This window comes from Ictalurus furcatus, chromosome 15 (assembly GCF_023375685.1).
Source record: "Ictalurus furcatus strain D&B chromosome 15, Billie_1.0, whole genome shotgun sequence".
Lineage (NCBI taxonomy): Eukaryota > Metazoa > Chordata > Actinopteri > Siluriformes > Ictaluridae > Ictalurus > Ictalurus furcatus.
The window spans coordinates 18,207,665-18,229,360 of record NC_071269.1 but is presented as its reverse complement, the minus strand read 5'-3'; the positions used below and the strand labels follow the sequence as shown (position 1 = coordinate 18,229,360).

Below are 21,696 nucleotides of genomic sequence, written 5' to 3'. Positions count from 1 at the left end.
CACTTTGAGGTAAATAGTGATATTCCTGACAGATTCCTGACATTCTTGTCCTCATAAAAACTTAAGTGTTAGTTAAAGACCTTAGTCGTTACCTACATAGCTTATGGTTCATGTCCATGTTTCATATATACATCAGCACTGCATGAGCAATTTACATCCTCCTGTCATTAATGAATATAAACTGGGTGCGGCATTAAGCTGGGGAGTGACTGAATAAATATTTCAGCTTGTCTAATGTTATAAAAAGGCAAATATTAAGAACACCCATTAACTATTACCCAAAACATGTGTCATCCCAATTAGTAAACAAGCACCATGTGACACCACTGATACGTAATTTGCGCATGTCGTGCCGCCGTTGGCTAGATGCGTGCTATCTGGGAGTGATCTCACAACTTTCACCAGTGAGCATATAATGCTTTCTCTATCCAATGTTGAAAGCACAAGTTCTTGAATTTCATTTAAATGTATCAGAAGCTGACATGCTTTATTTCCTTTTGGTGTAGATTGAGCTATGATCTATCTGGGTTGTGTTCTTTGTAAATGTGTTTCCTACATTCTGTCTTCATTTTAGCATGAGCTGAAGGGCATACTCATTCAGCCATAAACAGAATCAGTGTTATCATTTGGTTTGTTAGGTTAGCCAGGAGTGCTCGTCCTATAAGAGCGATAGGTCGAATGGTGCTCAGCGGCTGCTTCATTTAATTACACCTCCCTCATCTCCTCCATTTGAACTGGGTACACATGGCTGATTTTAATAAATGTTTATCACTTGGCCTGCCCTCAGGCCTATAAACAGAACACAGGAGTGAGACTCCTTAGTCATGGCACCGAATAAAGAGCTCCTACTGTCTCAGTTCCAGGAAGCAGCCTGCTGGCCAACAGCAATCTCCACAGATAAGATTATTTGCATATGAGTAATTAGAGCTGTACATGAACATGATCGTCACAGCAAATCACCGCTTGATGAAATATTTTGAGGTTGTGATTAGCAAAAAATGATCCATTGAGTTATGAAGTGTGAGTGTATGATGACTAATAGTGCTCGTTTATCCAACTGGTTCATCAGATTTCCTCGGCCAGTTTTTCAATCATGTTCTTCATCTAAAAGAAATACGTAACAAACATTACTCAAAGACTTGTTTTCTCAATGAGCTGTGTTTTTGTTTGTGTTGTCAAGTATGGTCAGTGTAATTAGGTACTGTTTGTTCATGATGTAGCCTATTTGTACTGCTTGTCCATAATGTAGCCTGTTTGTGTGTATGTGTGTGCGCATGTGGTTATCAGGCTGAACTCGTCACCTCTTTCCATGTAATGACACCACACAGCTTTCCCTTCTCTGTGACAAACACACACTGCTCTCTCAAAACACTCATGATGCAGTGGGCCTGGCAAAACACATTCACAAATGTGCTTGATTATTGAATAAGAAACAGAAGGTCATGATTACATCATCGTACACACTGTGTAGGCTATATAAAATAATTACACCTAAAAAAATAAAAAAATAAATACCTGCTTTACAGTAGCATCAGTAGAAAGCTGCAGCTTTACAGGTTGAATAGAGCACTCATCCTCCAGGCTTTTGCACAAATCCTGTAGCATTAGAAATGTGAGAATTTCTTAGTAATTTATGGCTATTTCAGCACTTTACTGTATTTAAGCTTTTTGAGAGTTTTTTTCAGTTGACCACTAATCCCATGCCAATTTATAAGCCTCTGACTATGTGCAGCTTCCGTGGTGAATTTACAATCAACGGGGGAAAAAAGAGAACAATAATTTATTCATAAATAGATCGTAAGAGCGTTAGCTTGGACAAACATTTGTATTTTCCCGTTTGTGTAAATATATGCATAACAAGATTCACTAATGTGAACCTGGATTTATAGGTTTCAAATCATACAGTATAATAATCGTAGGTTACTGCAACTATACACTAGGTTAGCTATTCAATTAGGAAAAAAGTAATGTTGCTCTAGAAAAGAAGAAAGAGTGAGTCTGTTGTTTTAGGTTGTTGTTTTATGCTCTCTGTGAGCTTTGCCTTTTATGGAGTTTTGTAGGAATCATTAATGTAAATCAGGTGTGCCGTGAACACGCTTGCTAATTTACAGATGATTGGCATTTATCAACATACATGTGTGTACTATGAAAATCACTGAAACTTTTTTAGTTCTGTTTGCCCTACAAAAACCTTTACACTCAACTTTATTAAAAGATAAATACATTAGGCCCATAAATAAACATTTTCCCCTGATTAGTTTCATATTTTCCTATAAATTTTTCCAATCATCATGTAATTTGGATCACAGCATCAAGAGACCAACCGATAAGTTGCCAAACAGGAAGTGAGGCAGTTTCTCCGCATTGCTTTTATGTATTGACACCAAACTTGGCACACATGTTTCCCAGCATGACATGCTGCTAAAAACAAGCTTTGAAGCTGATGGTTCTAATAGCTTTATCACTAATGGGTGAGGCCGGAAGTGCTTGGCCCCTTAATTGCTGCTAACAGCTATATTACTTGAAATTGATGTCATAAGGTAATCTCATGTACAATGCATAATTAGGTATACATTTTTGCTGGGTACCTGCTTTACCCCATCTACAAAAACCTCTTTTGCTCTGACGTCAAACATTTGTAACATGTCCACACATTTTTTGTGCAATCCTGCAGAGTATTTATTTCTATTATATTTATTAAAGCCGCAAAAGCAAAAACAATTAGCAAAACGCCTAGCAGCATAACTATGATGATACAATAGCAATTCTCAGCATTCGCCCTAGATGTCTGCACCTATTGCTGTAAAAGGTCAGCTTTTGCCTTATTATACTGTTGCTGTCGCAATGCTGTCAGCATATCAGAAGGTAATTAAATATGAGGACACTGAAGCTCATTTTGTGCCAGAAGTGCTAAATGCTCTGCTTTTGCATCATTGCTCTGCCGCTTGCATATACATTCTGCTAGTAATCAGTGCAGCTTTTTAAACAAGCTGGATATGCAAAGCAGCAATCAAGAATGCAAAAGGAGCAATCTAACCCCACTTTTGTGAATATTTCTAGCACCATGCCTCTAAAAATATATATGTATGAATTATAAATTCCCAGGACCTTCTTGACTTGTGTATTCTATCGACATCCCTCTATTTCATGCCCCTTGGATTTCATTATATGATATCACTTATTGATAATCCTTAAAATGGGTTCTAAGGGTAAGGGTTGATAATTATGGGGATATTTATAATATATAATTATATAGCTATATCACATTAGATATATATATATATTTCATTGGTACCCTGCCAGGATAAAATAAACTTGAACTTTCCAGGGAATGTTTTCTTTACTTATTTGCTTGTATTAAGATTGATTAAACTTCAATATTTGGTAATACTTCAGTGAACATTATTCTTTTGGATTAATCTTGAAGAGAAGAAGAAAAAACCTTGAGATACAGCAGCCATCTCCATTTCATTATATTATATCACTGTGCCGAAGAAACTGTCAGGATAAAAATGAACTCTTAGGACAGTTTAAAGAAAATTTGGGAATATCTTCTTAGCTAAACTAGCAAGGTATTTTCCACTGCCAAAAATATATTTATAATAGTAGCAAAATGCAGCTTCCTATGAAATTTGAACCCATCATGCCCTCTGAATTTGAGCATTGTGGTTGAAATGTGTTACCAATGGGACATTATTGCCAATTATGATACAACACACTAACAGTTCTGATCAAGCAGCACTGTATTTTAGTGCTTATTGGGTTAATTAATGCTTATGTATATGAAAGAACTCTGATGATAGTCTTTGATTGCAGAGGTGTTACTGTTACCTCACTTTGGTTTGAGAGCAGGAAAGTCTGCAGCTGTGCTCTCGTGATGGTTCCTAGAAGTGTGAGAGAGTCTGGAAGACAGATGAGAGCAAGTGACTACCACAGACAGACTATTTGCCTGTTAGAGAGAACTCAGTTCTCTCTGAGCAAAATATAACTTTAATTGTGCTTCGAATGTGACATTATCTTGAGAGTGCTGTCTTGATTCTTGCTGTTTTCTGTCTCATCTGGCTTATTGGCCTTTCTACTTCTGCCCTGTATTGTGCTGTGACTGTCATTTCAAATTTGTATTAATCTTGATGAAAAAGGGATTTGTCCGACTCACCATGTGTGTCAACTACGGGGAACTCATTTTCTTTGCTGGAGTTCAGGATATGCTGTACTCCCGTCACTCCCTCGGCTCGCTGGAGTACAGCCCCTACTGGCACCACAAACTGCCTAATCTGGACTGAGGACAGTCTTCAAAGTAATGAAGCATCAAAAAAATTAGACTCTCTTTATTTCATCAGTATTTAATTTCTATAGGACTTTGTCCTTAACTTCTGATTAAACAAACAAAACAAAGAGAAGCAAAATTGCCCTTTGCGGGATGTGTGACTCACTTTGGACAGGCCCTGATAAGAGAGGGCAGGTGTGGCAGTTTCTTAATGAGCGATATACCATCATAGAAGGATGGCTGATGCCTAGAGCGTGCCAGAGCATTGGATATCAGTGTGGCTGTCAGAATAGGGACAACATGAGTGGACTGCCCAGTTAGCTCCAGAGCACAAAGAGCAGGTGACAACGTGTGTGTCACAGCCCCTGCAAACGCTGCTGCTCCTACAAACACACACACACACCTTCACACACAAGCACTACCTTCAGGCCACCCAATGCACCCCAGTACTGAGTCACGATCATCACACATTGGCACTCTGTCTCCAGGAAGATGGCAGGATAAAATGTTTGTTTACCCACTAAAGCGTAGCCCCCTGGGTTTATCACACTCAGCCTCTCCCCTGATGAGATTCCATCTGGGAAGAGATAGGCCAATCCCTCACCCAGCAAACGGCCTAAAGCAGCACCTTCAACAGACATGAACTTTTACAACAAATCTGAGCAAGACTTTGATATATCTGTTTACACACTGCCTTGGTTATAAACTGCATTCGTGATAAAAACGTTTTTGATTCAAGCAGAATGCTTATTTGACTCACCGTAAATGAAGACAGGCATGAAGTAGCCAGCAGGCAGTGGTAAGGTGCAGGCCAAGACCAACAGCCAAAGCTTAAGATAACAAAAAAAAAAGGAGAGAGTCTTGATGCAATTATGTGAATATTACATTTGGTACGCTCTGATTATAATCAGCATTGGGGTGAATTGCAAATGATCAAATAACAAAGGCCCTTCATCTGATGAATGCAGTGAAGTGATTGCTTATGGAAATTGACGTATAGGCTCTGCAACTTTATAGCCTAGTTATTTAATTAATAGCAATAATGAAATAAGCCTATATTTTGTTCATCAGTAACTGCTTTATTCTGGATAGGGTCATGGTGATCTGGAGCCTATCCCAGGAACACTGAGGGAACACAAGGCAGGAATATAAGCTGGATGGGATGCCAGTCACGGGGTACCATCACAAACTCTTTCACACCTTTGGTAGCCTATTCAGTGGCATGTTTTTGAGAGCTTTTGAGAGGTGGGAGGAAACCTTGTGTGCCAGATGCTCCACTTTGACTGTTTGAGTGACTGGTTATAGCTGTTGTGACATATGTGATAACAGGAACTAACTTGTCTCGCGGATGTTCCACAACATGAAGCTTAACTACAAATGGTTAAAAAGCATGGCTTGTCATTTCAGTAAATAAATAAATACAATCATTGGAAAGTTGCTGTGGTATAAGAGGAATGAAACATTTTGGGATGTGCTGTTATAGGAAAATAAATCACTTCAGACTGTTAACAGTAACCCTGCTTCCCCGGCATGGATTATTTTGATATAATAGCATGCCCCGTCATGTTTTATTCCTTACTTATTCCAGAACCTTGTGTAGGTAATTTCACCTTAATGAGAATGAAGCATCCAAGTGTGTGATAAACACTGTATCCAGGTGGACTCCACTCTTGCCAAAAGGAATGAAGGGATTCCCGCGCTAATGTGGTATTGTGGGAAATTAAGTTCCACTGAGTGCTATCTAGTAAGGAGGAGAGTAGCTGTTTCATCGAGAGCTGTAACAGGAAAAAGAGATAAAAGGAAAAAAAGATCTTATTGAGGTTATGAAATATACATTCATTCAATTGCAAGTTAGCCATCTTCAACTTAAAAGACTGTATCATCGCCATTGCATATTATTCCCTTCTAGCGCTCAGATAGTTACATGGTAATAAGCATACGGTTAAAAAGATTATAACTGATACCTATTAATAAGGCAATCACATGAAATTTCTTTTGGTAACACTTCACTTAAGGTAGTGGTCATAGGGTTACATATCACCCACATGACCATGTCACCCTTCATGACAACAGACATAAACTTATGTAAATATTAAAAGCTGTGTTACTTTTGATGTGAGGTTGACAAAACACCTGACATTACTCAAGCTGATATGTGATAGATATGTTAAAAGCACACTGAGCTAGAAATGTGGTTGTGGCATGATATTGTAAGCCAACTAGACATAAAAAAATACAATCTTATGTCAGCAGAAAGCAGTCACCTGACCCAGGTGTTATCAATATTGACAAGAGTATTCCTAATGCCAGCTGAAGCTTGTTGGGAATATGTCTTTATAAGTGTATACATAGGTTCATGTCAGCTGGCATGAAGCATATTTAGGTGTCATGTAGCGCTATAAAACTGCCTGTGAGGAAAATGTTGCATTTCTTTTAAATGAACAAGCTTTGTGATGAGTTCCAGCACTCCTGAGTACAAGGACTTGCTCAAACACTAAAGACGAGTGTTTTCTTTAGTCTCATTTAGCTAATCCTGCATGCATTTTGCACTTATTTCAGTACAAATTAAGAAAATGTTGACGATGTTAGTATCAAAGCATGTGTAGAATACTCACCCGGGAAGCTATGAAAGATCCTCCCGTGTGAGGGAAGGTCACTGATGCCAGAAGGAATGCTACGGTTGCTGAATATAATGTCTTTCTAAATAGAAAAAAAGTAATCACAAATCCTGCAGTTAGTGAGGGCATGCAAATTAAGATCATATCTCATCCAACATCCTTAGCACTCTGGTTATTATTATTATTATTATTTTCAGGAGCATTGCAACTATCAGCACTCAGTGCCAAAGGTTATGAACAAGACTAGCCTACGGTATGGCATGTTTTATTGAAATCCTATCTAATTAATGGAGCTGTTTTTTTCAGGACCGTGATGGAATCATCCACTGAAATAGAGAAAATGTTTGCTCACTCTGTTGCCATGAACCTGCTGATGAATTTGTTTGTTCTGACAAAACGGAGAATCCACCGATGGCTGTAGAGGTAAACACAGCTTATAGCTCCACACAGCAGTCTGAACAGAGTGAGAGAAAGAGACAGACAGCAGGAGATTAGCTCACACAAATGAATAAATGTTAGCACTTGTAATGAAACCCAGGGGCATGGGTTATGAGCCAGATAATAACACAATTAGAGAAAATTATATCGCATTCATATGTCTGCATGTTTAATTCATGACGACTATTAAAACCTGACAATTACACAGGGTAGCAGAGAGCAGACTGTATGGTACATCATCATTAAGATCTGTAACAGCAAAATAAATTGCTCATAGGATTACATGGGAGCTACAGAAGCCCTCGATGGCAACTGAAAGAAACATACATGACTTTTAATAAAGGATCATTAATATGGTAAATGTTACTCCTTTTGCTAACACTTAATAGTAAAGGTGTACATGTATCAGCTTGTCATAAAGACTCATTTCATCATGCTGACATAACACCTGACATAAGTGATACAATAAGTTGGCATGTGACTGACATACAAAAACATACTAAGCTAGAAATGTAATGTGTCAATTTGCATGACTCAAGCTGTAATAACAGATACAAGGGTAATGTTATGGTTAGGGGTTTGGTTAGCATTCGTACCTTCTCTTATGACTGCATTTATATTAAATCCTTTGTTGGAAGTTATACAAAATTTCTCATCAAGTGGGTGTATGTATATTCACTGGCCACTTAATAGGAACACCTGTATTGTTGGTCATTCATACAAACACTGGATGTTTTTTTATTTTTGGCACCATTTTGTGTAAACTCTAGTGATTGTTGTATGTGAAAATCTCAGGAGATTAGCAGTTTTGTGATGTGAACATGAAATGAAGTTCTTGACCCGTGTCTGCATTGTTTTATCCACTGTGCTACTGCTACATAATTGGCTGCTGAAGAATTGCATGTATGAGTATAGATGTTTCTATTAAAGTGGTTGGTGAGTTTATTTTATTCATAGTTTGCTTTAACCCATCAAAATCTTGGCTTAATATTTAAGAGGGCTTTCACATTGGCACTTTCGCCTGAAACAGAGCACAGTTTGCATGAAAAATTGGTCATGTGAAAGATGTCATGTGGAATGGGAAAAGCACCACGGTACCGAACCCAAGACTACCTGTAGGATGTGGTCTGAGTTCGATTACACTGGAACTGTGCCGTGATTCCGGTGAACATGAACGAAACTCTTTCTCAGGTTCGCACTTGTTCAGGAAGTAATGTAACCTGCTCATGTGGTTTAGCTGATGATTACATCATTAGTTTCCACAACACATGTGTACTATGAGCGGCAGGGGAACGCTGTGGGGCACATAAGAGGTGAGGTGCCTTATACAGATATAGGGAGAGAAAGACATACAGGAGCAATTAAACGGCAGTTAAATCAACTGCCTCCTCATAAAACACTTTTGCAAGCAGAAGAAAGCCGCCTTCTCCTGGACATTTCATGCATTACACCATGTGACACACATAGACGCAAGTGGCGTTCACTATACTGCGCATAATAGCACCAAAATAATAATAATAAAAAATGTTTAAATATGGTGAATCACGTTGTGTTCTCCATGCACGTTTTGAGGACATAAGATGAACACAAATGTATTGGGGTTCGACAATATCAAGTGAGCCTGAAACTAGACCAACGCTGCGGAGTGGGGGATGAGGGGTGGTGGTGGTGGTGGGGTTGAGGGGTTTAGAAACAATCAAGCCCAGTGTAAAAACTAAATTATATTATTCAGTACTCACAGTGAAACTAATAGGAACATTTGAAAGCCGCAGAAATCTATGGTGTCAGGTAAGCTACAGATTTACAAACCTAAACTGAAAACTTACCCCAGGAAAGCAAAAATCAATATTTCAGGTGGCTGGTATGGGATCTCGCTTGGGAACGTGGTCTTAAACACAGCTTGCACTGTTTCTACAGGCAGAGAAGGCAGACATGTTTTCTCTACACACCATATTCTCCTTTCCATTGCAAATTGTAATAAGGTTCAAATTATATGACAATGTCAGTTCACTGGAGAATAAATTCAATCTGACCCGAACTCATAGTATTTAATTAGGCCCTAGGAGAAGATGGAGGACTTAAAGTGTCATTCGTAAATGAGATCATATTAAGGACTGAGCTCTGCCATATTTCCGGGGGTGTCATGAGCAGCATGTGCTTGGGTTCTTGCCTTGTTCTCTGCTGCACACAGAGAGAAGACGGTAAGTGAGGGATCCGCAGACTGCAGCAAAGAAACATGGACAGTAATCTCGCACGGAATAGTGACTGCCCATGACTTCAATACTGAAAAGCACTCCTGAAAGCAAGAGACATATAGAGAGACATAGTGAGACGTAGAGAGAGAGAGAGAGAGAGAGAGAGAGAGAGAGAGAGAGAGAGGATTAGTATGGAATGGAATGGACCGAGGAGATCAATTTTAGAACAGGCATAAAAGCTGATGTTCTAGTGAGATACATAAAAATGAGATTTTGTAGGATTTACAGCTTGATGGATGCCATGGAGAGATGATTAGCATCAGCTCACCGCTGATTGGAGCCCCAAAACAGCTGGCTATGCCCACCGCTGACGCCACAACCAACATCTCTCCTTGAGTTCTCCTCTAAACCGTGAACAGAAACAGAAATTCTCATAATAACCATATGCCTATAGTCTTACTGTATTTACTCAGGAAATATGACAAACTGCTATATATATTACGTTATACTACTTATATAACATTACTAAAATGCTACATTAAATTCAATTTGCCAATTGAGCACCTGCTTTTCACCACAAGCAGAGGCATACAGACGGTACAGGTATGCTCCCACCATATTTGACAGATGGACAAATGGACCCTGTAGAGGTTATTGGGTGGACAAAATATGCAAGATAATAAAGCTTCAAGGATGTGCCCTTAATTATTACCAGTCATTATTGCTTATTAATCAATATGTCTTACCACTTTTCCAAGGAACACAGTGCTACCTGCAGACAGTGTGCTGATAAGACCAATGAGTTTAGCAAAGAGATTTGAGAGAGAGAGATAGTCTGCCAACTGCACACCTGAGAGGATGGTCCTAATCTCAGGCAGTCCTGAGCCTGAGTCAGAGAAAGACAGAAGCATTGAGGGAAAGCAAAACAGAAACAGCTTTATATATACATGTATAAATTTATGAATTGAACAACCATACTTAGAATTACAACCCCAATTCCAAAAAAGTTGGGACACTGTGTAAAATGTAAATAAAAACAGAATGCAATGATTCGCAAATCTCATAAACCCATATGCTATTCACAGTAGAACATGGAAAACATATCAAATGTTGAAACTGAGGAAATTTAACATTTTAAGGTAATTTTGAATTTGATGGCCGCAACACATCTCAGAAAAGTTGGGCCGGGCAACAAAAGGCTGGATTCATTTATCCCTCTTCATTAACTGATTTATCCTGCATCATGGTGGATCCAGAGTCTATCCCAAGAACACGACATGAAAGGGACACACACACACACACACACACACACACACACACACACACACACACACTCACACACGCACCCTGTATATATACATGTATGTATATATATATATATATATATATATATATATATATATATATATATATATATATATATATATATATATATACACCTTTTCAGATAGCCTTTAAGAATGCCTTTGACAAAAGAAGAATGTATTGAAATCATTCTCATGGCTGGATCGGGAAGCTGTCACAAGGTTGAAATGACGAGGTTGATATGACTTTAACACTAAACATGGCAAGCACATCGCACACGACACTGATGTCAAACTTATTAACAAATTCAAAGAGGCTGGAAGTGTTTCGGACCAACCAAGAAGTGGACGTTCATGAATATCCACTGACGAAGGGACAACCGACATAGTGCTGGCAAACATTGTCCCCTACATATGGAGACTTTTGGGACACCCTGTATATTATCAAAATGACATGGAAATTGGACATTTATTTGGTCTACTTTCATGTCAGGTAAGCCACCTTAACAAAACCTACTACCTAAAAGACATCTAAAACCTTGCCAGCTAAGAGTGCTTTCTCATGCAGTGAATATCACAATTTCATGTTTATATCATTACCTAATTTGTGCCAGAAACATGAGATAGAACCACTTTTTCAGGCAGGTAACATGAGTAAGAATAAAGATGGCATGATACCTGCAGACTGGGGGCAGATGCTGTGAGAGAAGCTGGTTGAGAGAGCACAGAGGCAGGTAGGGTACAGTGTCCAGCACAGGAATTGCAGCAGGATATTACCCTCCAGACAGTCATATAGCCACTGGTGGGCTAGCAGCAGCAGCAACAACAACAACACATGCAAAGTTTTAGATTACAAATTTATTATTGTCAGATTTCTCCATCCTTCACTGGGTGATTTAAAATTTCCATTATACAGTTTTTTTTTTTTTTTTTAATATCTCAGCTACAAACATATTCAAATCATTAAACTAATGATAGTATCATTCATTATTTATCTGTAATCCAAAACTGATTATCAAAATGTAATAGAAATAGAAACAGTGAATTCAGGTATATTGGGACAACAGGTAAATGTATTTTCAAGCCTGATAAGTCAAAATGTATGTTAATAAGCCATTGATAGAAGAAATATGATTTAATTCATGTGACATCATATAATGGGATATGGTCAGCATCAAACAGGAAGTTGAGCCCAAAAAGCTTGAGGTAGAAAATGACAATGTATGATGGGTTGTAAAATTTGAATGACTAATGTATTACATATTACTCATGCATATATTTCTAAGACATAGTACTGGTACAAAAAATAAGCATAAAATGAGTTCATATGTACATATCTTTATATCATTATAGTTTAATCATGTTTATATTACTGGAATTTATATTTACTCATGCACTATGTGAAATTCTGTTTCTGATTTGAATGTAAAATGCAACATGGCTCTAAGTGTGTCTGCACTGTTATGTGTGAACAGGCTTACCTCGCAGGAGCTTGCCTATTGTCAGGTCCATACAGAAGCTCATAAAAGCAGTGAGGACTCCCAAGGCAGCATAACAGTACCACTCCAACCCGGCCAAAGAGAGCAAAGCGGTCTGAACACGCCTCACACACCCTGTATGACATGAAATTTGTATGAAAAAATTTCATATAATTTTGGACATAACATTAATTATAGCTATCATCATTATAGCTATCTACAGGTAGGAGTGTGTTTGTGATGAAGAACATCTGGAGCATGATCAAAGGCAAGAACAAAATTACAACGGCAATTAATTTTATTTAAAAATAAAACAATCTTTACCTGTGATCTGTGATCGGGCAGGCTGCCACGGTTTCCAGGGGCGTTCATTAGAGATAATTATCTTCTCCTGTGTGTTTTTTTCACCGGCGTGCTGTATGCCATGTTGTTCATTGTCACCAAGGCTTGTGTAGCTTACATAAACATGCTGCATTGTCTATGAAGTGATTAAGACATTATTACAGCTCTATTAAACTTTTACCACTAACAGACAAAAAGCTTTTGTGTCAAGGTACACAGTGTACACTTCATACAAGGCATAAATAAATCTTACCTTTTCAAGAAGAAGGTGCAGTCCAGTATTCCGCTCTTTCACAATTCACAAGCATAAATTCTCAGATCTGGAATGAACTGAGGAGGAAAAAGAGAAAGCAAGTTCAACTCTAACTCATTAATGGTGCATTTGTCCTTTGTTGTTATTGCCTTAGGGTATGCGCTGAACTGGAACAATGTGAGACTCAACTTTCTTTTATTTTTCTATTACATTCATTCTAAATCTCTAAATGCCATGCCAAGACATGGCCTTTTAGATGTTTAATGAAAGTCTTTACTGTGAAGTGATGGAAGTCTTTATCATTAAGAGGTGAATTCAGCTCACGGGAAGTGAAGAAAACCCGCCGACCTTCAGAAAAGGTCTTTTGTATTGTGTCTGCACATTTGAGTACTATTCAAAATTCATGCATGGTGCAAGTTTTTGGACGGCTATCTGCTGACCCTAAAGGTGAATGCAATCTTTTCTCAGACACATATTTTTCTGGACTCTGTTAAGCTATCCATATTGTTGTCTGCCAATAAGATGAAGCTAGCTTCAAAATGTAAATGTTTAAATCTGGTGGATACATTTTTTTTTTAATCATATATTGTATAATATGAATAATATTCTTTCATGTATTATGTGAGAGCATGTTGCAAAGATTCAAATGAGTCACGGCTCCAGGACGCCATTATTTTTTTCATCTTTTGTGTCTTGATTTGTCTGCAAATGCTTGGATAACAGCACAGTTTACCTGTAGTAGTCATTCTATCATTGTTTGAAACCCACAGAGAGCATAACAAGTGAAAAACCCAGACAGCTGAATGACTGAACAAGAGCGCAGAGGTGAAATTGTAGTTGATTTAAACTAAATCAATAGTGAAAATCTCTGTCCCCATGGCAGAATCAACCTGCGCTATGCTGATGGGTAGACGGAGAAAGTGTGCATGGAATTAAATATACTCTCTCCACTGCATGACTGATGAGCTGCTGCTCTTTGTCATTTCTCATTTTCTTTTCTTTAGACCTATTTTAATAGCACTTCAGCAAAAGCAGTAACACTTTATATAACAATGTAGGAAATCTTAGTACTGTATACTATTTTGTTTCTTAATACAATGATTTGATGTACAATACCTGAGCTCAGGTTACTCTCTCTGCATGTTCTCCCCATGTCCATGTGGGTTTCCTCTCGGTTCTCCAGTTTCCTTCCACTGTCTTAAAAAATGCAGTTATGTGAACTGGTTACTCTAAATTGCCCCTAGGTACGAATGTGTTTGTGGTGACCTGTACTGGACTGGCTATCCACCGGGGTGATTTCTGTGTTTCGGTGTTCCTGGGATAACTTCCGAATCTACAGAACCCTGATCACTGGCTACCGAAGATGAATGAATGAATGACAATACATACTAGATATTACTTGTAATATACTACATATGTACTTACCTAAGTAAATACATCTTCTAAAATAAAGTGATAGCACAGATTAAGAGTTAGTGTATTTTACACCAATTGACCTCTATTCTTAGTAGTCTGTAGGTCTGTAGATAGGACATCATTGGCATGGTTACAATACATCTATTTCGTAATTGTTATTAAATAATAAGTCTGTTAATTGTCATTGAAACAAGTCAGTGATAAAACCAGAAATGTCACATGAACATCACATTTGAATAATCAAGTCAATAAATTTTTTTTTATCGTACTTTTAACAATAGACATTGTCATAAAGCAGCTTTACAGAAATCTGTGTGTTGATTTATAATTAGATCCATAATGAGAGAGCCAGAGGCGACAGTAACAAGGAAAAATGCCCTGAAATGACATGAGGAAGAAACCTTGAGAGAATGCAGACTCGACACGGAACCCATCCTATTCTGTGTGACACCGGATAGTGGTATTATAAATCATTAATCTTCTACAACTGTATACACTAAAATCAAAACAATATGAAGTGTGTTGAAAGGATACTGTATGTGGACTTTACACATGTGGTTTTTAAACACTTTGCAGCTTATGTTTCAGACATTTTTCATGTGTGGACATTTTGCTTTTAGTGCATGTGTTTTTATATTTTTCACGTGCGATAGTTTCAAATTATTCACTTACCTGTGATTTAATTTAATATTTTTTTTTTGCTTAATTCATTAATTTGGTTTTATTTTCTATATTATTCACATAATGTCTCATATGTTTACTTAACATGGTGAAATACACCTTCACTTGTTTTCACCTGTTTTTTTCCCCCGTAAGGGAGAGGTAACAAAAAAATGGTATCAAGATAAGCTTTTTTCATAAATTGCATGTGGATTTCTTAGTTGTTACAAAATAATGTAAAGAAACTGTAGAAGTAACAAATCTCAAGTCTAAAAATCTGTTAGTCTTGTATTAGTTAACTGACCTTTTGTCATATCACAGCTAACCAGTGACTAAATTTCCCATCCTTCACTGCGGCCCATAAACATGGCCACCATGGACCGCTCACCTTCATTCTAATCACGCACACCTGCATCCAATTCACAGCACAATCACAACCACAGGTTAAAAGGACTTACAATGCATTCACTATTGGCGAAGTATACGCTCAGTTGCCTTCTGTCACTGTCGTTACCAAGCCTTGTTATTGTCTTTGCTTATCCTGGTTTTGACCTTGTCCTTGTTTAAGACCTTGTCTCTTTGTCTTGCCTAGTTTGGACTGTTTGTCTGATCGATTGACCCTTGCCTGCCTATGTACCTTGATTTCTGCCTGATCCTTTGAACTTATTGGTTTAAACGAATTAACCTACACTTGCTTCTGTCTCAGCCTCCATTACGTGACACATTCTGATGTCTTTTTCATAATCTCCATGGAAATATAAACAGGTAGTGGAAGGAGATACTGTACATAGGTTGTGTGATGTGGTTATTTCCATCACTGAACTGATTTTTTATGACTGATGATGTTACACAAAAAAAAAGGTTTAATGTTGTATTTTCCAGTCCCAATTCACCTCATCTAATCCTGGTTAATAACACTTGTCTATATCTTAACAACACAATATACAGTAACTGTACTCCACAAATAAGGGATGTTGTCATTTTAGAGACTCGCTTGATGTCAGCTGCAATGACCGAGACCCAAGTAAGAATTTAATTCCAAAACCCAGCTGACTTCATCTGACCATTTAAAAATGTGATAGCAAAGAAATGAAGCTAGAAAAAAAAAAAAAAAAAAAAAAAAAACGTATCCATATTTTTTAGTCCTTATACCACAAAATTTCTCTAGAACTACTTTATTCTGGGGTAATAACTCTAACGTTTCGAAAGGAATAAGTGTGGTGTGTCTATTAAGCAGAGATTATGCTGCCAGTCATGTGGCAGTAGTGAAAAGCACACAATAATGCAGCTACAGTTCGAGGGCTTCAGTTCATGTTCACATCAAACATTAGAACGGGGAGGAAATGTGATCTCAGTGATTTTGACTGTGGCGTGGTTGTTTTTCAGAAACTGCATTTCAGAAACTGCTCATCTCCTGGGATTTTCATGCACAACAGTCTCTAGAGTTTACACAGAATGGTGTGAATGTGCCGTGTTGATCAAAGCGGACAGAGGAGAATGGCCAAACTGATTCAAGTTGGCAGGATGGCTACAGTTACTCAAATAACCACTCTTTACAACCATGGTGAGAAAAAAATTATCTCAGAATGCATAATACACAGACTCTTAGAGCAGATGGGCAACAACAGCAGAAGAACACATCAGAATCCACTCCAGTAAGCCAAGAACAGGAATCCGAGGCTGCATTGAGTACCGGCTCATACAAACTGGACAGCTGAAGATTAGAAAAAGGGCAGGCAAGGTTTTATTTCCAATCTCTGTGTTGTTGCCACATGATCTGTTCAGGTGTGCCTTTAAAGTGGCTGGTGAGCGTACTGTATATCAAACATTCACTAAAATAACTAATGGTTTAGTGTCACTCCGTTTCTGTAATAGTTATAATCAAAATTATACGTTATTATATGGATACAGATAAAAAATTTGTATAGGTAATTACAGTATATGGGCAATTGTAATGTGTTGATATTACATATTTTTCACAGACTTCTTCCTACTGATGTGTTGTTTGTTGATAAATACCCACTTATTAATAACGTGCCACCAACAATTCATTACAAACTACAAATAACAGTTATGTTTCTTTCTTTCCTTTATTTGTTTGATAGTAAAGATCTGGGTTTGGCACTCAACACAAATCCCTCTCTTTACTATAATTTCAGTACCGTTGTATGTTACACACTGCTGTTCCTGGGTTTCTCTCAACTGACCACTAATAGCATAGACAGTGGCAGCATGGGACAAAGCTAATGATAGATTATGTAACGTGAAGCTGCTGAGAAAAACACAGGCACATGGACAGGAACATGTCTGTGCTCTTGTCTGCTTCATTTATAAAGTAAGCTTTCTTTCTGTCTACTGTAGATGATTCATTGAGAATGTGGTCTTATACCTGTATTCATGTCGAAAACAAGTGACATACAAGGTCATTCATTGTCATTTGTGGAGGTGGGAATAAGGGGAACTAGACTCACTCAGTGATCCAGCACAGCCCGTGCTGAGAGTGATTAAAATGTAAACAGCTGCAAACTCTCTCTCTCTCTCTCTCTCTCTCTCTCTCACCAGAATAGAAACACTTGTGTGTCCACAGTGCTGCTTTGGTGACGCATGCTTTAGGAGAAGTGGTGAGTTGCTGGGCTGGATTTAGCCGATTAGTGAAGGACTTTAAAGTTTATACAGACAGGGGACAAGGAGCTGAACTACACTACTAGAGTTGCATACTAGAGAAAAGTGACGTAAAATCAGGTGACTAGTGACCTAAAATCAGGTCAATACAAGGACAGAGGGCATAATTGTTATATTTCCGTTAACATTGCTGCTGTGTATTATGTTATTCTGCTGTGTGCCTTTAAATTCCAAAAAATTAGTTGCCCAATGTATACATACATCCATACAAACAAGTGTTAACTAATCCCTTTTCTTGACATCATCCATCCTTTGCAGCCTCGCGGCATTCCTTCCATGTTTCATTGGTGTCACTATTTGTATACATAGTGACGTTTGGTCCTACGTAGAGCTCTAGTAATATATCATAGACCTTGAAAATTCCTTTCCAGAGTAAAATCTTTGCATATGTCACCTGACAGGATGGTAAAGATAAGTGAATAAAACACCTAAAGAGCTAAGATAAATCGCTATTTCAGGACGCAAGAGTTTGTAATGCCAACCGTTGACCCTTTTGTCAGGGACCCTTTCTTAACCCCTAACCCTCACCAACCAAAAGTTTTCCGACCACAGACCCCCTCTCTTTTCTCTGCCTCACAAGATAAATATAGCACATAGTCATCCTGCACATCTTGTGCGTACATACACAGACAAGAGGGAGAGAAAAAAAGCCTCATAGTTCAAACCCTGAATATAAAAGCCAGTCGGACTGAGAATACCCACAGACCACCGTGGTCCACTAGTGAGAAAGAGCAGCCCAAAAGAGATAACTGTAGAGGAGAGCAAGACAGAGGCTGGCTGCAATAATTCAGACATTGTTTGGACAAGACCTGCCTAAAGCCATTTTTGATTTTCCCTTTATGACCATTCTGGTCTCAAGCCTTGCTCTGTAAAAGGATATTGATTTACTCCCACTGAAACTTGCAAACACTAATGAGCGTGAGCAGCTCTTCTGCTTCTCGATCGGAGCGCAGTTTTCACCAGACGTCCTCATCTTCATCCTCATCAACCCCATACATGGAGAAAAGCAGGGGGCTGTTTGCTGAGGACTTTGGATCTTTCATGTGCCCCAAGGATGCATTGGGTTTTCCAAGTGAGTTATCTTATTGTCTCATTCACTCTGGCTCAATGTAGATTTGATTCCCCAACACAGGATATGCTGCTTCCATGCACAGCTTCTTTTCTCTTCTTGAAATGGTTTAAAGTAGAGATTCATTTTCTAATTTACTCACAATAGAACCCAGATATACCACAGGCAAACATATACATATCAATTACTTGTATAAATCAGGTCCTGTGTGTTGGCTTAGAATATAATTAATATGGTACTGTTAAGTTATGAGTGCCTTAGGATATTTCCGTGGATGACTGTTAGGTCAGTATGTCCTTTAACATGGTCAAGTGGCATTGAAGTACAGGTTAGGCATCAGAAAATTGTGGATCACGGCCAAGGACATGATTTCACCACTGTGCCTTGGGGGAACAGTTGCTCATGTGTTGCTTAGTTACGAAGACACAAAAGGGACAGTCTGGGATTCACACAGTAAAACTCACAACAGAGGCAGATTTATGCAGAGAAATTCACATTTGCCATTCAGTTGTGCTTAAACAAACTGGAAGATTACAGTAGCATCTTTATATTGACTGCCACCAGTAAATATACAGTATAAAGTTTATTTAAATACATTGGAAAAAGAAAAGGTAAAAAAGGCCTAGATAATGGTGTCAGCATTAGAATCTGTATCGAATGTTTGTCACATGCATAATTTATTTTAGGTCTGACTGGGACACCGGGAAACATCAAAACTCTAGGTGACACCTACCAGTTCACAGTAGATGTCTGTGATTTCTCTCCGGAGGACGTGATTGTTACCACCTCCAACAACCAGATTGAAGTTCGTGCAGAAAAGGTGATACAAATTCAATTAAATTTGAATCAGTAACATTTGTACAGCATTTTAACAACAGACACTGTCACAAAGCAGCTTTACAGAAATCTGTAGATTTAGATTACAAAACTCCCTGAGATCTTAGAAGGAAGAAACATTGAGAGGATCTGGATTCAAAAAGGGAATCTTCTGGATGAGTCGACATAGTGGGTTTATAAATCATTAAGTACAAGCAGTACTGAAGTGTGTTCAGTATAAGAATAGTGTGAATAAGTGTCCTGGAATAAACACAGAACAGTATTTATGATTATAGCAGCAGTTCTTAGGTAGAAATCTGCAGTATCCAGGATAGATGATCCACTTAAGTAAGGGTGAGATTTGAGGATGTTTTTGGAAAGTGCACATCTTTGTCCATTTGGGACTATTCACAACAGCACTTGAGAGTTAAAAGTGCAGAATCTCCAGGCAGAAAACATTATATCTCAATATAAAATTCTGCTTAAAGCTTTTATATCATTCAACATGTTTGTATTTTGTTGCACAGCTTGCCACAGATGGCACAGTGATGAACACTTTTACCCATAAATGCCAACTACCGGAAGATGTGGACCCCACTTCTGTGACGTCTTCCCTGGGGCCTGAGGGGACGCTCACCATCAAAGCTCGAAGGCATCCAGCTAAACTCGAACACGCACAAACATTTCGCACGGAAATCAAAATCTAGACCTTATTTATATCCACTATTTTCTTGTGATTCCTTGTCTAAGCTATACTTATTTTCTTTATACTTATCCCAACCTTTTCATTTCCACATAGTTGTCCACAGTAGGACTATAAATAAACTACCAAAGGGATTTTCCAATTTGATCTCATGAGAAATTTGTAAGGATTTGAATGAACAAGGGCAATGTTGTTGCAGTTGGTCTGATTTCATACAAGTAAGAAAAGCAAATGGTACAAATTTTCAAGTGTTGAGATTATGTTGGGATTTTCTTTGAAATGATCAAATACATTTGAACAGTTAGGAAGACATTTCTTGTAAGTTATAGGTCACATCAAAATTGGACTTTGTAGAATGTAACTGTAAAGACTGCCTTTGTGTGAATAAATGTATATAAACATCAAACTAGTCTATACAAACTCACCACTGTTTGGAATAAAAAGTGCATCAAGGCTGTGTGTGTGTGTGTGTAGCATATTTTCATCTTATGAGCTAATGATCTGTTTTATGTCTATTGTCACAGCTACCAGCAGACAGCGACTTACTAGCCTATTAATAGCATTTGCTGTCATTAGTCAGTCTTTGTAACTAGGCCAACCTTTATGCCTACACTTTTTCATTGTTTATCAGTAATTAAGTTTTGTGCCATTCATTATTTGAGTTGCTTTTTTTAATGCACATAATACATATACAACATGATTAAAAAGTGAAATAAAAGTTTAATGATGTATTTAAAGGTCATAATACATTTTCCATTGTAGGATAAATAAATTATTTTACAGTAGTTACAATTACAGTATTAACTGCTAAATATAACATTTAGGACAAAAATAACCTATTGATAAAGAGGCCATAAAATAATATAACCAGACCTTGGGTTCATATATTATTCAGTATGAAAATTATAGTTTTTAATTCATTGTTTTTAAATAGTCCCAGTAAAATAATCAGACTATTCAATACCACTTCAGATTTTAGGCTTTTAATGTAAGAAATGCAAAAATACTAAAAAGTGGACTACATTCTAAAATGGTAATCTTAATTACAAAATAGTCATGTTCACAAAATAAAAGTGAACACATCTTTAAAGGTCAGAATACTGGTTCTTTTACTCTAGGTATTTTGTTTTTTTAGACTAAATGAATTAATTCCTATTTACAAACATACCATATGGATTCACAATGGACTACACCTTCAGATAGTTAATGGTTCTTAGCTAAACCTAATACAGAACCTAATATATAGGTTCTATATTTAACCTTTTTATCTGTCTGAACATAATTAGGGATTGGTTAAAAAAATAAAGTGCTCTCAGAGTGTTCTGAGAGTGTGCGCCATAGTCCAAATATACGGTGGTGCTTGAAAGTTTGAATTTTTTACATTTCTGCATAAATATGACCTAAAATATTATCAGCTTTTCACACGAGTCCTAAAAGTGGACCAAGAGAACCCAA

At 37.7% G+C, this 21,696-nt stretch overlaps 2 protein-coding genes across 2 annotated transcripts; one reads left to right on the top strand and one right to left on the bottom strand.

The window, feature by feature from the left end:
• Positions 1 to 467: 467 nt before the first annotated feature.
• clcnk (chloride channel K) lies at positions 468 to 14,043 on the bottom strand. Its single transcript, XM_053644270.1, has 20 exons — positions 12,896 to 14,043; positions 12,625 to 12,778; positions 12,304 to 12,435; positions 11,501 to 11,629; positions 10,265 to 10,404; positions 10,083 to 10,160; positions 9,847 to 9,922; positions 9,494 to 9,619; positions 9,150 to 9,234; positions 7,238 to 7,339; positions 6,883 to 6,967; positions 5,878 to 6,042; positions 5,028 to 5,097; positions 4,785 to 4,895; positions 4,434 to 4,650; positions 4,157 to 4,290; positions 3,832 to 3,902; positions 1,516 to 1,596; positions 1,302 to 1,388; positions 468 to 1,104 (listed from the first exon to the last, which is right to left on the bottom strand). The coding sequence occupies exons 2-20, from the start codon at positions 12,773 to 12,775 to the stop codon at positions 1,066 to 1,068; spliced, it is 2,079 nt and encodes a 692-aa protein (XP_053500245.1). The 5' UTR covers positions 12,776 to 12,778; positions 12,896 to 14,043; the 3' UTR covers positions 468 to 1,065.
• Positions 14,044 to 18,065: 4,022 nt separating this feature from the next.
• hspb7 (heat shock protein family, member 7 (cardiovascular)) lies at positions 18,066 to 20,698 on the top strand. The gene is made up of 3 exons (XM_053644221.1): positions 18,066 to 18,725; positions 19,409 to 19,542; positions 20,066 to 20,698. Exons 1-3 carry the CDS (start codon positions 18,566 to 18,568, stop codon positions 20,243 to 20,245), a joined length of 474 nt encoding a protein of 157 aa, XP_053500196.1. The 5' UTR covers positions 18,066 to 18,565; the 3' UTR covers positions 20,246 to 20,698.
• The last annotated feature ends 998 nt before the right edge of the window (positions 20,699 to 21,696 follow it).

What these genes read in the sequence shown, in the direction of transcription:
- clcnk (XM_053644270.1), bottom strand. Translation starts at nt 12,775, where the DNA reads ATGCAGCATGTTTATGTAAGCTACACAAGCCTTGGTGACAATGAACAA. An exon ending in CATCTGCCCCCAGTCTGCAG is followed by an intron (nt 10,405 to 11,500) that starts GTATCATGCCAT and finishes TCTCTGACTCAG; the next exon opens with GCTCAGGACTGCCTGAGATT. An exon ending in TTTTGGGGCTCCAATCAGCG is followed by an intron (nt 9,620 to 9,846) that starts GTGAGCTGATGC and finishes TCTTGCTTTCAG; the next exon opens with GAGTGCTTTTCAGTATTGAA.
- hspb7 (XM_053644221.1), top strand. Translation starts at nt 18,566, where the DNA reads ATGAGCGTGAGCAGCTCTTCTGCTTCTCGATCGGAGCGCAGTTTTCAC. An exon ending in GGATGCATTGGGTTTTCCAA is followed by an intron (nt 18,726 to 19,408) that starts GTGAGTTATCTT and finishes AATTTATTTTAG; the next exon opens with GTCTGACTGGGACACCGGGA. An exon ending in TTGAAGTTCGTGCAGAAAAG is followed by an intron (nt 19,543 to 20,065) that starts GTGATACAAATT and finishes TTTGTTGCACAG; the next exon opens with CTTGCCACAGATGGCACAGT.